Below are 12,720 nucleotides of genomic sequence, written 5' to 3' on the forward strand. Positions count from 1 at the left end.
GGAAACAGTAAGGATAGTCAGTTAAAAAGGCATTATACCAGCTACTGAGATGCATATTTATGGATGATATACCCTGTAAACTTTAAGCAGTTCTGTTCTATGACTTTTAACTGTCACAGTATGGATCTGGAACCCAAAGGCAGCACCAGGGCTATATCAGCTGGCTCTGATTTTTGCAGAGTGGTTGTTCATTTCCACCTTCCCCCTTTTATCTTCATTTGTCCTTCCCCCACTCCTTTCTTTTGAAGAACTAGCCGCTTCCTAAACAGAAAATAAGCATGGGCACGAATGCACTGGACTGGAGTCTTTTCTCATCCTGGTATAATGTATTAACTAATACTGTCTGAGGGTCTGGTGCAGTCCGTACACTGAACTTCTATGAGAATTTTTAAATTTCTTCCTAGGAAGACCACAAATTAATTAAGTCTCGTATATAGACAGTCTGAACAGAAATCTGTCTTGTGTATAGATGGTGGAGAGAAAAACATTCTTTGCTTCCATGCATAGATCCTGTACTCGCGCTATGATCCAGCAGCGTGTAACTATTTTTATGTCTTTCACCTTTCAGTTGCCTTTCCTCACTAACTAATTTATCACCATGTGGTGGTGACAGAGACTGGCAATTACGACACTGGGGAGATAAACTCCAGTGGCAGTTTTAAAGAAGAGTCCTCTGACAGGCTCAACATGCAATAACTTCAGAGAGGCTGTGGGTATGGAGTCCGTCAAAGCTGTGTTGCTTGTGACTGCTAATGTCTTGCGTTTCAACCAAGTTAGAATAAATCCTAGAGCTGGCATCAGATGTGTTACTTCAACGTGTTTCATAATCAGAGGACGAGTGACCACGAACCTAAATTATGGCATTTGCTCCACAGATTTATCACTGGAGGTGTGGGAAAAGAATCAGATACTGGTTTGGATTTAGTAGTTCCTCATGTTGTACAGCACTTAGAGGACTAAAGGAGAAGACTTACAAAAGCATTTGGGTGTCATATAGCTGAGGTACCGATACCACTACTATGTTTTAAGGGTCTGTGGGTCAGATGTATTTTGGCAAATACATTTGGATGTTATAAAAGCTCTTTGGTAAGCTGTGCAGTCATGGCTGAAGTTGAGTTAGGCTTTTAGCTTTCTTTGTGTTTCTGAAAATCCCTGCAATTTCCTTTTTGCTGCTTTAGAACTTAAAAAATCTGCTGATGGCTGTGGAAAGTGTTTCCCACTGTTGGTGTTGCTCTCCCTGCTGCTCAGTGCCACTCAGTGTCACCTGTTTGCTCCCTTTTTCCACTTGGGGTGGTCCCAGCCATTGACATGCACCTGCTCCCTCCTTTTCCTCAGGATGGCAATCCTGTCTCTCCCCTCTGCTACACCACAGAGCAAGGACAGGGAAATGTGTCTGCACTGCCACGCAAGGTCCAATCTGCCCATTTTCAGCAGTAGATAAAGATACTGTCTTTGCACTGAAGTGTCTGAAGCACAGGCATATATTCCCTTCCACCAAGTCTGCTGTGGGAGTGATGGCCTCTGGGAGGGTGTGGAGCAAGATATTGATTCCTGTGATTATTACCAGCATTCAGGTACAGTTACATAGGTATGTATGTGTTAGCATAATGGTTTCATCTTTAAGGATGTACAGTTTTTGTAGGTGTGTACAACTGCCAGTTCCTGCAAGGTCGGTTGCTTTTCACTGGTACCACAATTAGTATTTACAAGGTGGCATTGTTGTTGTTCTCTGAGAGTGATGAAGATGCATGATGGCAGGTAAGAACAGCAAAGCCACTGCTCCCTCTGGTATTCTCCTTAGTAGAAGTGCTCTGCTTAAAGCCTTGGATACTGAACTATATTTCAAACTATGCAAGAAGCTTTCAAAGCTGGCAAAAGTTCCTGACTTCAGTTTGGGGAATAATTTTTGACAGATGCTATTTGTTCTGTCTTTAAATAATGTTTTGTAGTGTTGCTTTAGGATTGATTGATGTCAGACATAGTTTGTAGGTAGGTTCCTGGTAGGAAATTCAAATTACTGGAGTGTAATTTGAATTTGTAAAGTGTTGATCACTTTTTGTATTGGAGATTGTGGCTCGGTGCTCTGCCTGGTTTATGATTATATTGCACATACGGCACTTTGTAGTTACTGCCAGAGGTAATAGTTCTTTAGTGCAAGCTCTTGTGTTTTCTTCATTACATTTTGATGCTGTCCAGCTCTGTTGGGAACCTCTTTCAAGGCTGTGGTTCTGGACTGTTGTAAATCAAATAGTAAATATTTTGTGTTACTGTACCGGAACTGTTACTGGCCCAGATACATACTTGAACATGGTCCAGTAACAGCTCATTGGAGCCATGCTTACTGCAAACTAAAAGCTCAGTCTTCTTACCAGAAATAGTACCTGAATGTTACCAAGTGTAAAGGCCTGTACTGTGTTACCAAACTGAACAAGGTATGTCAAAATCCACCCTTTGAAATATTGAACACTTTTGTAATTCCTAATTTGAAGAAAACTGGAAGAAAGTAGGGCTAGGGCAAATTGTGGCTTCTGAAAATAACATATTTCCAATATATTAATATCAAATTATTACATTAACGTTTTAACTTTCTGGCTCCTTCCCCTGCATATTTAGTAGAAATGAAAATACTGATCCCAAATAGTTTTCTTGGGAGTTTGACGCTACTTACCTTGTACTTATAAGCACAGGTGGGATCCAGGAACTGGAGGAAAAAGTTTGACCAGAGAGACAACATATTTAAAAGGGCTACTACAAGAACTAGATGAGTTAAAGTGGTATAGGATGTGCTCATATGAGTTCTCTATTTTCACATTATTTGTATTTGTGCCGTACTGCCAGCCAGGTGCCTGTATGTCTTTGATATGCTAATTTCCAGACATTACCCCATTTTTATGGACAATAGCAGAGAAAGCAATAAAGAGGAAGCTGGAGCACATTATGTGGAGCAGTGATTTGTTGTGGTTCTCTTACCATTGTGACTTGACTTCTTGTCTCATCACACCGGTGTGGTAGAATTGGAACAATTGTGGGTGGGATAAGAACTCCCGCAAGAGTATAAATGTGACCATTTTTTGCAATGATATCTGTTTCTTCCATTTCTTCTCCACTCACCAAGACTTGTCCCTATGAAAAAAATAAATTATTATTAATAATAAATTTTTCATAGCTTCTCAATTTCAGATAATTTAACTTCAAGAATTGCTGGTCATATTTTTTTTAGTTGGCTATCTATTTCTTATTATATTTGTTTTATGCAAGAAGCATGCATGTGTTGGCACATTTTCTTGAATATTGGTCTACAACAGCATTTTCTAAAGTTTTCCTGTTAATTTGCACTGTTAGCCTGTGGAACTGGTGACTAAAACACTGGCCAAAATGAGATTACTGATGATGTCAGTGATTTCAGTGGACATAAACCAGCTTTGGACCTCTCTCTGACAAAGAGTGGGGAAAGTGAGAGAGAATCTGGGATCTATTCAAATTCACAGGAGAAAAAAACCCCACATTCTTTCTACATTTATTCATGCAACTGCTCTGCCTTTGCAAGAATTTTCATAGATGCATCTCCTCTCCAGAACATTCATATTTGGTTAAAATATGCAAAGAACAGGAGGGAGGTAACAGATAATTTTGGTTTTGCAAAAGTACTGACAAATTAATACCTTTAAAAATTTGTCTACTAGGTTCATCATGACCAGAAACTATAATATTAAAGAGAATAAAAGAATATCTATGTGTGCACTGAGAAGTGTTTAGAATAACCAAAATATGTAACAGAATGATTTAAAATGTTTTAAATAATTTTTTTTAAACTAGGCAGAGCATAAATGAGGATCGTTCATGGACTGGGGCTAATCATAAGAAAAAAGAAACTGCAGGCTGTCCTTATATACCAGTCATCTGCTCTGCATCCTTTATAATACTAATTTCTAACAGTAGGTGGGAATGGAAAGTTGAAAATTTCTGCCTCATTATAGCAAGAAATTCCTCAGCTAATGTCCCACCTCCTCCCTTTTTTAGTCCCCTGCATGCAAACTGTTGCCTAGATCAGAGAGAGCTGTTGCAGGTGAAAGCTGCCTTTGACTTACGGTGCTGGTCTTGTTAAAGTAAATGAACTGCTTCGCCATGCTTCTGACGCGCTCTATTGAGACAAGGCTGGCAACCTCTAGCTGAAATGAACATAAATTGGTTGAAAGAAATGTAATATCATTATTCTTTTCAAATCCAGATGAATTTCACAAGAAAGATCACCTTTTTCTTTAGGGCGAGCAAAAGACCCTATCAGCTTTTCTCTAGCTACGTGGGCAGCTTTGCATTGACTAACCTGCTTGTATAACAAAGTTAGAGTGATTCAATTTTGACTGAGCTTGCTGGTTTCTGCATGTGAAAAGCTTGTTGCCCAAAAGGATATTAACTTTTCTACTAATTATAAAAACCAGTCTAAGTTATCACCTCTCCCTAAAAATAGCCTTGTTTGCATCCTTAGATCATTGTGGAAATGGCAGTGCTGATATCCCATGAAGGGACATGTGGATATCATCCTTCTGCTCCCTGTGATCCTGCTCTGTGCTGGGAGTGACCTCTGCCTTGGACACTGTGAGTGGGGCCTTTTGCTAAGGATATGAATGCATCCTTCCTTCCCCGCAGCAGGGGTTGGTGTGGGGATGGGCTTCAGTCTCCTCTAGCCTTAGTTGCTGGGAGTGTTGCTGGGTTCTGCTCTTTGTTTCCAGTACTAAAAGAAGGGAAAAACAGGGGGCTTACTTAGAGGATGACAAAACCACCTCTTTCTGACAAACAAAAGACTAATCTTAGCAGAATTGGCTCATAGAGAGCTTGATTTTGATAGCAACAAGTACTCTTCCTGCTATTCCTTCCTGCAGCCCTGCCAAGCTGACAGTACCCCCTGCCAGCCGTTCTTGCTCCACAGCAGGCTAAGGTAGCAGGTTTCAGGTTCAGGATATCTATGTATATTTTTTTCCCCTGCTCAGGCTAAGTCCCCATTACCAAAAGGTGTAGTTTAAAGTGGAAATAGTTACTCGCATGTAACACATTAGTGTGACACAACACAGTTTTAATTTGTCATGGTTCAAGGACAACCCCATGCTTCCGAGCAGGGTTTTATTGTGATTAGTGACACTGAGGTGAAAGGTTTGTGTTCTCCGTTAGTGACTTTTTTGTGACTACCCTTAGTAAAGGCAGAGGCATAGCTGTCCTTTGCAGCCTTGCTGTGCAATACTGAGTGTAAGCTGTTCTTGGAAAATCTCTGCATTCAGAGTGGCAAACGGTTTGAAAATGCTCTTAACACTCCAGGCCAGTAAAGCAGCCATGCTCACCTCAGTGTTGGAAACAATGTGGTGTCGGACCAGTTCTAGCAGCTTCCATGAACCCTGCCAAAGCAGAAAAGAGGCTGTTTGAGCCCAAAATGAGTCACACAAACCCAGCCTGGCCTGTGAGAGCACATGGGAATGAGTACGGCATCACTGGCTGGTACACTAGAAACCTCTGGGTCAGTGGTGGTTCTCAGCCCATGGCATGCAACCTACCCTGTGGCATCTGCTCCCTCTGTCTGTCCCTGACAAAGGTGACAGCTCCCAGGGGAGGGTTTGGAGCTTTGCCATGTAGCTGTCTGGGCTGTGCTGGCAGGGCAAAAGCAGGTAAGAGAGGGCCTGGTGTGGGCTATTGGTGTAGCTTCATAGGGTGGGAGATCCCAAATGCCATTCCGCTCTAAGTGTTACCTTGATCTTTAATTGTTAGAGATGGCTGAAGCCTTGATCATAGTAGCTTAGTTTAGATGAACACCAAACTAGATGAACATGGGAAAATGATGTATGTATGCATCACTATATATATACACATAGATATCCACTATCTAAGAAATTTTGCATTATAGAAAGACTATACCTCTGCAGAAAGCAGGTAATCCAGAGCCTCTGCTTTCATACTACTCAGAGCCTCATTACTTGGAACAAAGACTGTGTAAGGTCTGTTGTCCTGCTGTAAATCCATTCCTAGGCCAGTTTTCTGTTTTGGTTTAAAAATAAAAGTGAAATTACATATTAATATTGAATAACATCTGAAAATACCTTTATGGAGTTGCTTTTCTGGATCCTTACCTCTATCAAAGTTGTAAATTGGCTGTATCTTCCATTATCTTGAAGTACTGACATTATGGTTTCCTAAAATAAGATGGAAGTAAGATTTATTCTAGCTGGGAACATGGAATAAATACCAATTCTTATAAGACAGTTTTTGAATTACTATTGAATACATTTGGGTTTCCTTATTGTTTGGGTGACTGTTGGTATCTGGAATGGCTGAGGTGGTAGCACTCTTGTGCTGGTGCTGTACTGGATTATAGAGTTTGTCACTGTCCTGAAATACTGTGTGATCACTGTTGTGGTTCAGCCTCAGTTGGCAACTAAACACCACACAGCCGCTCGCTCACTCCCCCCACCCCTGTGGGATGGGGAAGATAATTGGAAGAGCAAAAGAACTTGTGGGTTGAGATGAGCACAGTTTAATAATTACAGTAAAATAATAATTATAATAATGATTATAATAATAATGACAATATAATAAAATGGAAAAGGAAAAAAAAAACAGAAAACACAAACGATACAGCCGCTCACCACCCTCTGACAGACGCTGCCCGTCCCCGAGCCGCGATTGCTGCCTCCTTCCCCCAGCCAGCCCCTCCCAGGTAATATACTGGGCATGACATTACATGATATGGAATATCCCTTTGGTCAGTTTGAATCTGCTCTCTTAGCTGTGTCCCCTCCCCTCATGGCTTCTTGTGCACCCGGCAGACATGGGAAGGTAGAAAAGTCCTTCACTAGTACAAGCACTACCCAGTAACAGCCAAAACATCTGTGTGTTATCTCAACATTGTTTTCATGCTAAATTCAAAGCACAGCACTATGCCAGCTAGAGTGAAGAAAATTAACTCTATCCCAGCTAAAACCATGACAGTCACAGGACATACAAAGAGTGTGTGTATGGGGGAAGTGTTGTTATCTCCTCATTCCCAGTGAGAAAGGGCAGAGAGATAAAATATTTGCCAAAACACCATATAAAGAATTGAACTCTTGAGGATGTACACTAAGCAGGGCACCAAAAATCCCAAAACATCCAAAATTATCAGTGTTTATAATATTAGCCTTTTGCGGGGAGGGATTGCTGCTTTGAACATAAGTCTTGCCTGATATCTGTCCAGATGTTCCTCCTTTTAGTATGTTGTTCTGGAATTCAGTGAGATGCATTGGTCATGACTGCCAATTTCCCAAGGAACTGCTCAAATGCAGTAAGTACAGCCAAGTCCTCCACGGACCAGCTTGGCAGAACAGCAAATGTCTTTTTGCTGGGGAAACTGCATCGTTACATTTTGCTTTGAATGTTGCTTCTCTGATTTGACACAAAATGGCTCAGTAGATTTTGTCTAGCTTCTATCTGTGATCCTCCTTTGCACTCAATTAATGTGAAACTATTTAGAAGAAAGTCTGATGTTGCACATATGTAGTTTATAGCTCACCTCTTTGCTGCTTTCAAATGTTGGCTCCACGTTGTCCATGGCTTTGTCAATAATGTGCAAAATCCCATTGGAAGCAATAATATTTCCCTGCAAAAGTTTTCCTTTTCTTCTCCCTCCTTGGAGTCTAATTCTTAATTGATTATCCTGAAAGAAGCCAGACAACGGATAGTGAGCTCTGTATTATGGAATGACAATAGAGAGAGTACAAGTGTTGAATAAAATGTAACACCCCCTTCCATTGCCAACACGCGGGCCATTTAAACCTGGGGAGGCTAAAGGTTGTTTCCAATGCTTATCAAGGAAATGGAAAAAATTCCTTTGACTTTGGATCAGGACCGTGTTTTATTTGTTCCAGGACAACAAAGTTCAGAAGAGAAGCAGAGGCAGGCCCTGTTGGGAGAGCAGTGTACCTAAAAGGGCTCTGATGACTGCTGGTAATAAAAGTCTGCCAGGAAATGATTTAAAATGTGATTGTACTGAAAGGGTCAACTCCCGTAATCTGAAGGGACTACAACCCATTTCCTTATATTATATGTATATTTAAAACAACAAAATGTTGCTGATTCTGCACTGTACTGAAGCTTGCAGGAAACAGGCCTCAGACAGCAATGATATTTTCCTGTTACAAATGGAGTGTGTACTCATTAAAGAAATTAAATAGATGTCTCGTCTCAGATGCTACTGATCTACTAAAAAACATGAGAAGTACTTGTTTTTAGCCTTCGCATAGGCTCAAGTCATTAAGAGACATTTAATGGACCAAGAGCAATGTTTCTATATTATAAAATCTAGTATATCAGCTGTAGAGAACAATTATTTTAAACTGTGGGATCAGACTACCCTGATATTTTCTGGCATCAGATAAGCTGGGCTAGTGATGAACTTTACTCCATGTTTTTCACAATAAATTGCCACATGTATTTTATTTATCTTGAAGACTTCTATGTGCTGCATCATTCAAAGGATGTGCGGGCTGATGCTCAGTGGGGTGGGATCTGCAGTGCAGTCAGTGCTTGCCCTGTGTGAGCAGTAGGTTCAGGTTTCCAACATAAGCTCTGGGCTTTTCCCTCCCCACGCCCCCTCTTACTTCACCTAGGCACTCTTAATGCCCGCCCCAGCTCTGTTGGTGATGCCTGCAGATTTAAGATGACAATTTTAGCAAACATTTTTAGAGTGGTCGGTGTTAGACTGGTATGTTGTGCAGCGGTGATGCATCTCTAAAGGTAATTTTTGTTTTCACTGATTTCAATGGGAACTTTGATGCCGGTGAGGTTTCAGGTTTCACTTGTTCTCCTTGTAACATATGACCACAGCTGTGGTTTTTCATAATCTAGCAGCTGTCTGCGACCTGATGTCTCACTGCAGAAAGACCTGTCATACTCCTTGCTGAGTGAACAGAGAGTAGTATTCTTGTTGAGGTAGGCTGGAAGGCCACTTACCTTTTCTCCCTTTGATATCTCTCCTGACTTGCCAGTCAAAGTATATATTACGTTAGTATTATTCAAGCTACTGGTATTCAACTGACCAGCAATTACATGGAGTTTCACGAAGTACTGTGCTTTCTGTTTATTATTTAGAAGATCCTTTATCTAGAAGAGCAGAACAGAGGTTTATTTCAATGCAGGCTTCGTCTAAAAAGAATCTCATGGTGAATGCTTTTTTTCCCTCCAGCTGTTACATTCTGAAATGACACGTGTTGTTCTGAAGTGAGGTGATAAGGTCTGAACCAAATCGAGGCTTCTCGGTTTCAGTTCAGGTCAGATTACACCCTGCATGAGCAGTAAGTGCCCCAGAGTCATCCTGACTTCAGGGGAAGGTACTGGATGCTGACTACTTGCATATCAGACCACTTTTTTTTTTTTTTTTTTTTTAACTAAAGCCACTATTTTTTTTAATCACCATTACATAAAAGGTGACCTGTAGGCCTCCCTACTGAAAATTCAGATCTCAGTTCAGACTCCATCTCAACCAAGTGAAAAAACCTTGAGCATAGCCATGTAAGACAATCCAAAACTTACTTGAAGCATGACTGCATTCTACCCTGACTTGCCAAATTATGATGTTTTTCTTTCAAGTAGGAGAAAGACAATGTCTGGTCCCCCTAGATTTAAACGTATCCAGAATCATACTCAGGCAAAAAGTTCTTCTGAATCTGTCACATCAAACCACTTCTAACACAAATGAGATTTCTAAAGGAGCTAAATCCCCCCCAATTTACAACCCTCTCTGTTGTTTACTTACATTTGTACCTTTGAGCCCCTTGTTTGTTGGCACAAGCACAGTAAATGGTCCCAGGGTACTCAGCTGCCATTCGTAGACATTTTCTTATAAGGAGAGAGGGGAAAGAAAAAGTTTAAACGAGTATTGAAAAGCTCATTGGAGGAAAGGACTGTATAATCTGTACCAGGTATGCAAGGGCAGAACAAGAAAGAACACTATCTGTGATTATTAAATGTTAATTTAAGATACTAAAATCCAAGTCATTGAAAGACGAGAGACAGATGGGATGTGAAATTCAGGTATTGCTGCGTATTTCACACAGGATGAGGCAAAACATTCAGAATGCTTCTGGTACCCCAGATTCCATGGCATGCAGACCAGGGTGATAGATGTGAAAACAGCTTTTCTTTGGAGATGTGTCTTTACAGGAAAATGGCCTCCTGCTTTAAATCAGGTCAGTCTTTATGGGATGAGGGATATGCCGCTGATAAGATGCTGGTAGCACAAATATCAGCAAACACATAGCTGGTAATAAAAGCTGATGCTCTGGAAGTTAATTAAAGTTTATTTGCTACCCAGATGGTATTTCTGTTTCCAAGACAGCAGTATGAGACCACTGATTCTGTAGCTGAAGGCATTAAATATTTCTAATATTCATCTCTTTTCCCAGAGGTTTAAATTCAGAACTAAAACCATCTTTGCAGTTGTTATAGGTATGTTGTAACACAGAATATACCTCAAAATTAATATGCTGTCTTAAAAAACGATGTGGACTGTTCTGCTGTATATTCTTAGTTTTTGAAAGACATTAATGTGGAGTGAATGTATTTTAAAATAACCTGTGTGGTTAATGTGTCTTTGTAGCTTCTGGCTAGTAAATCAAATGGCACATTTATGTCCAAAACCTAACCAAAGAACATAAAATCCGGATTGTTGTTAACAAATGGTAGCACCCAGCACGTCAGGCACTTTTCAGACACATAAGGAGAAACACACAGAGAAACTGCAAATGAGCTCTCAGTGCTGAGGCAATGGATTTCAGTGGAGTGCTGAATGTGAAGGTCACTGCCAGGCTTTGTCCTTGGCCAGTTATGGGGGATTCTTATTCCATTCTGGTCAGGAATTCAGGATCTTTATTTTAATTGCTGGGCTCAGTGAAAAGGACAGAGCAAACTATATTAAACAGAGGAAAATTTTGTATTTACAAATTTAACTTGAAGATCCAGCTCGATTCTAGCAGTGTTTGTTCATAGCTCACATTTGTGGCCATGCAACAGAAGATGACAGACAGTTATGCTGTTCTCTTCATGGGGTGTGTGCAATAACTGTGAAAGGCTGGGAGCTGTGAGCCTTGACAGGGTCTCCACCTCACCTCTGCAGAAGATTTGGAAACCTGGAGACCCCCCAGCTGTGGCCGAGGTGCTCTGGTGGGGGTATCCTGAGGGTGATGGTGGCCATGGATGGGATCAGTCTTTTCCCCTTGACTCTATCCTCTCTCCTGGTGAAAGCAGTGCCACTGCTGATGGCTGAGGACTGGGGAAGAGGGACCCAGCTGGGAATCCTGATGTTTTTGGTGGACTTCTGTGTGTTGTTCTAAATAAAATCTCAATTACCCAAATCAATGGGGGCAGGAAGGGAGAGGAAGTGGGATGATCCCACTTATCCCACTATGGGGCAAAACTTACTGATGATACCAAATGATGTGTACGGGGTTGTGGGAATGTGTTTAGTGCTTCTGCTTGGATTTTCTTGCAGATTACATGGCATGGTGAGAAAAGGCAGCTTTAGAAGGTCAGAGGGAGTCTGTGGTGAGTAGCATGTATGCTGTGTCATGCCATTAGTGGCACCTTCCTGCAGCAGGGAGCATTGCGGGAAGGCAGGGCAAGATCAGCCCACCCAGCAGGAGCTGACGCTGCTTGTGTGTGGTCACTTACCCATGAGCGATAAGGAGGATGTCAGCTTGCCTTGCCACCGTCCTCCCACTTCGGCATTCAGGTCCCGGAGGCGCTCCATGATGTTTCCATAGCACACAAACCCGTTCCCCACGGACCCCCCCTGGCATGTACACCTGTGAAGGGATTGTTACTTTAGCTGTGGGCTGATGCCTTGTGGTGTCAGCGAGGCTCTAGCTAAACCTGCTCCAGGGGTTACTTTATTGCCTCTCTGAAGGCATTTTCAGGAAGCACCAATGCATTTTAGTTTAACTTTTGCTTCTGTATGCTGTAAAGTATGTTAGTGTGTAGGGCAACCTGGTGGCTGTTTGCCTGATGTGATGTCCTTCTGTCATCCAGACCTGGAGGCAGCGGTCTCTGTCTTGCAGGGCCTCTCTGAATGGGGGCTGTGTGATGCCCCTGGCTCCCCTAATCGTGCCTCTGGTCCCCTAATGTTGTGGCTGCTGGAGCCCAGAAAGCCATTGAGCCTGCCTGCCTGTGGGCAAGGAGGGGCTACAGCGTAAATATGTGGGGTGTCACCATTGTGTCAGGGAGGAGGTTGTGTGAAGCCCCCACTTGTACGTGGGACTCGGTGGAATTAATGGTAGTTACGTATGAAAGGGGTGATGGCAGCTTATCAATCCTTGTGATAGCTGTATGGGACTGGTAGGAAAAGGCAGGCAGGGGTGTCAGTCCTTTCAACAAAGCAAAGTGGTTGTTTGTTACCCTGCCCTTTAAGTAACATAACCATTTTGGGCAATGGTACTTGTACTTTAACATTATCTTTTTTTTCTGAAGCTGCTGAAGTATGAAATCTCATGCTTTTTCGGATGTATGCTTTATGCTGCTGCTGCCTCTGCGCTGGAAATAGCATCTTGTCTGTAACACCCTGGCTGTCCCCTGGGGACACCAGCCTGTGAGAGGTGTCAGTGATGTACAGCTGACCCAGTCCTATGTATGTCCAAAGTAGGCTCAGATCATGGTGCCCATGAAAGTGATGGTCAGTGCCTCAGGATGGGCTTAATGTCCTCAGTGCCT

The 12,720-nt window shown here is 42.0% G+C and overlaps 1 protein-coding gene across 3 annotated transcripts in view; it reads right to left on the reverse strand.

The window, feature by feature from the left end:
- Positions 1-12,720, reverse strand: part of STAB2 (stabilin 2) — an 89,220-nt gene that overhangs the window by 56,607 nt on the left and 19,893 nt on the right. For all 3 annotated transcript variants that reach the window (XM_064456144.1, XM_064456153.1, XM_064456133.1), the window contains 9 exons: positions 11,686-11,819; positions 9,773-9,855; positions 8,971-9,120; positions 7,532-7,675; positions 6,114-6,176; positions 5,902-6,021; positions 5,334-5,387; positions 4,089-4,169; positions 2,971-3,123 (listed from right to left, as the gene is read on the reverse strand). In XM_064456144.1, coding sequence (XP_064312214.1) covers positions 2,971-3,123; positions 4,089-4,169; positions 5,334-5,387; positions 5,902-6,021; positions 6,114-6,176; positions 7,532-7,675; positions 8,971-9,120; positions 9,773-9,855; positions 11,686-11,819 — 982 coding nt within the window. The remainder of the gene's footprint in view (positions 1-2,970; positions 3,124-4,088; positions 4,170-5,333; positions 5,388-5,901; positions 6,022-6,113; positions 6,177-7,531; positions 7,676-8,970; positions 9,121-9,772; positions 9,856-11,685; positions 11,820-12,720) is intronic.

The sequence above is a fragment of the Phalacrocorax carbo genome, chromosome 1 (genome assembly GCF_963921805.1).
Source record: "Phalacrocorax carbo chromosome 1, bPhaCar2.1, whole genome shotgun sequence".
Classification (NCBI taxonomy): domain Eukaryota; kingdom Metazoa; phylum Chordata; class Aves; order Suliformes; family Phalacrocoracidae; genus Phalacrocorax; species Phalacrocorax carbo.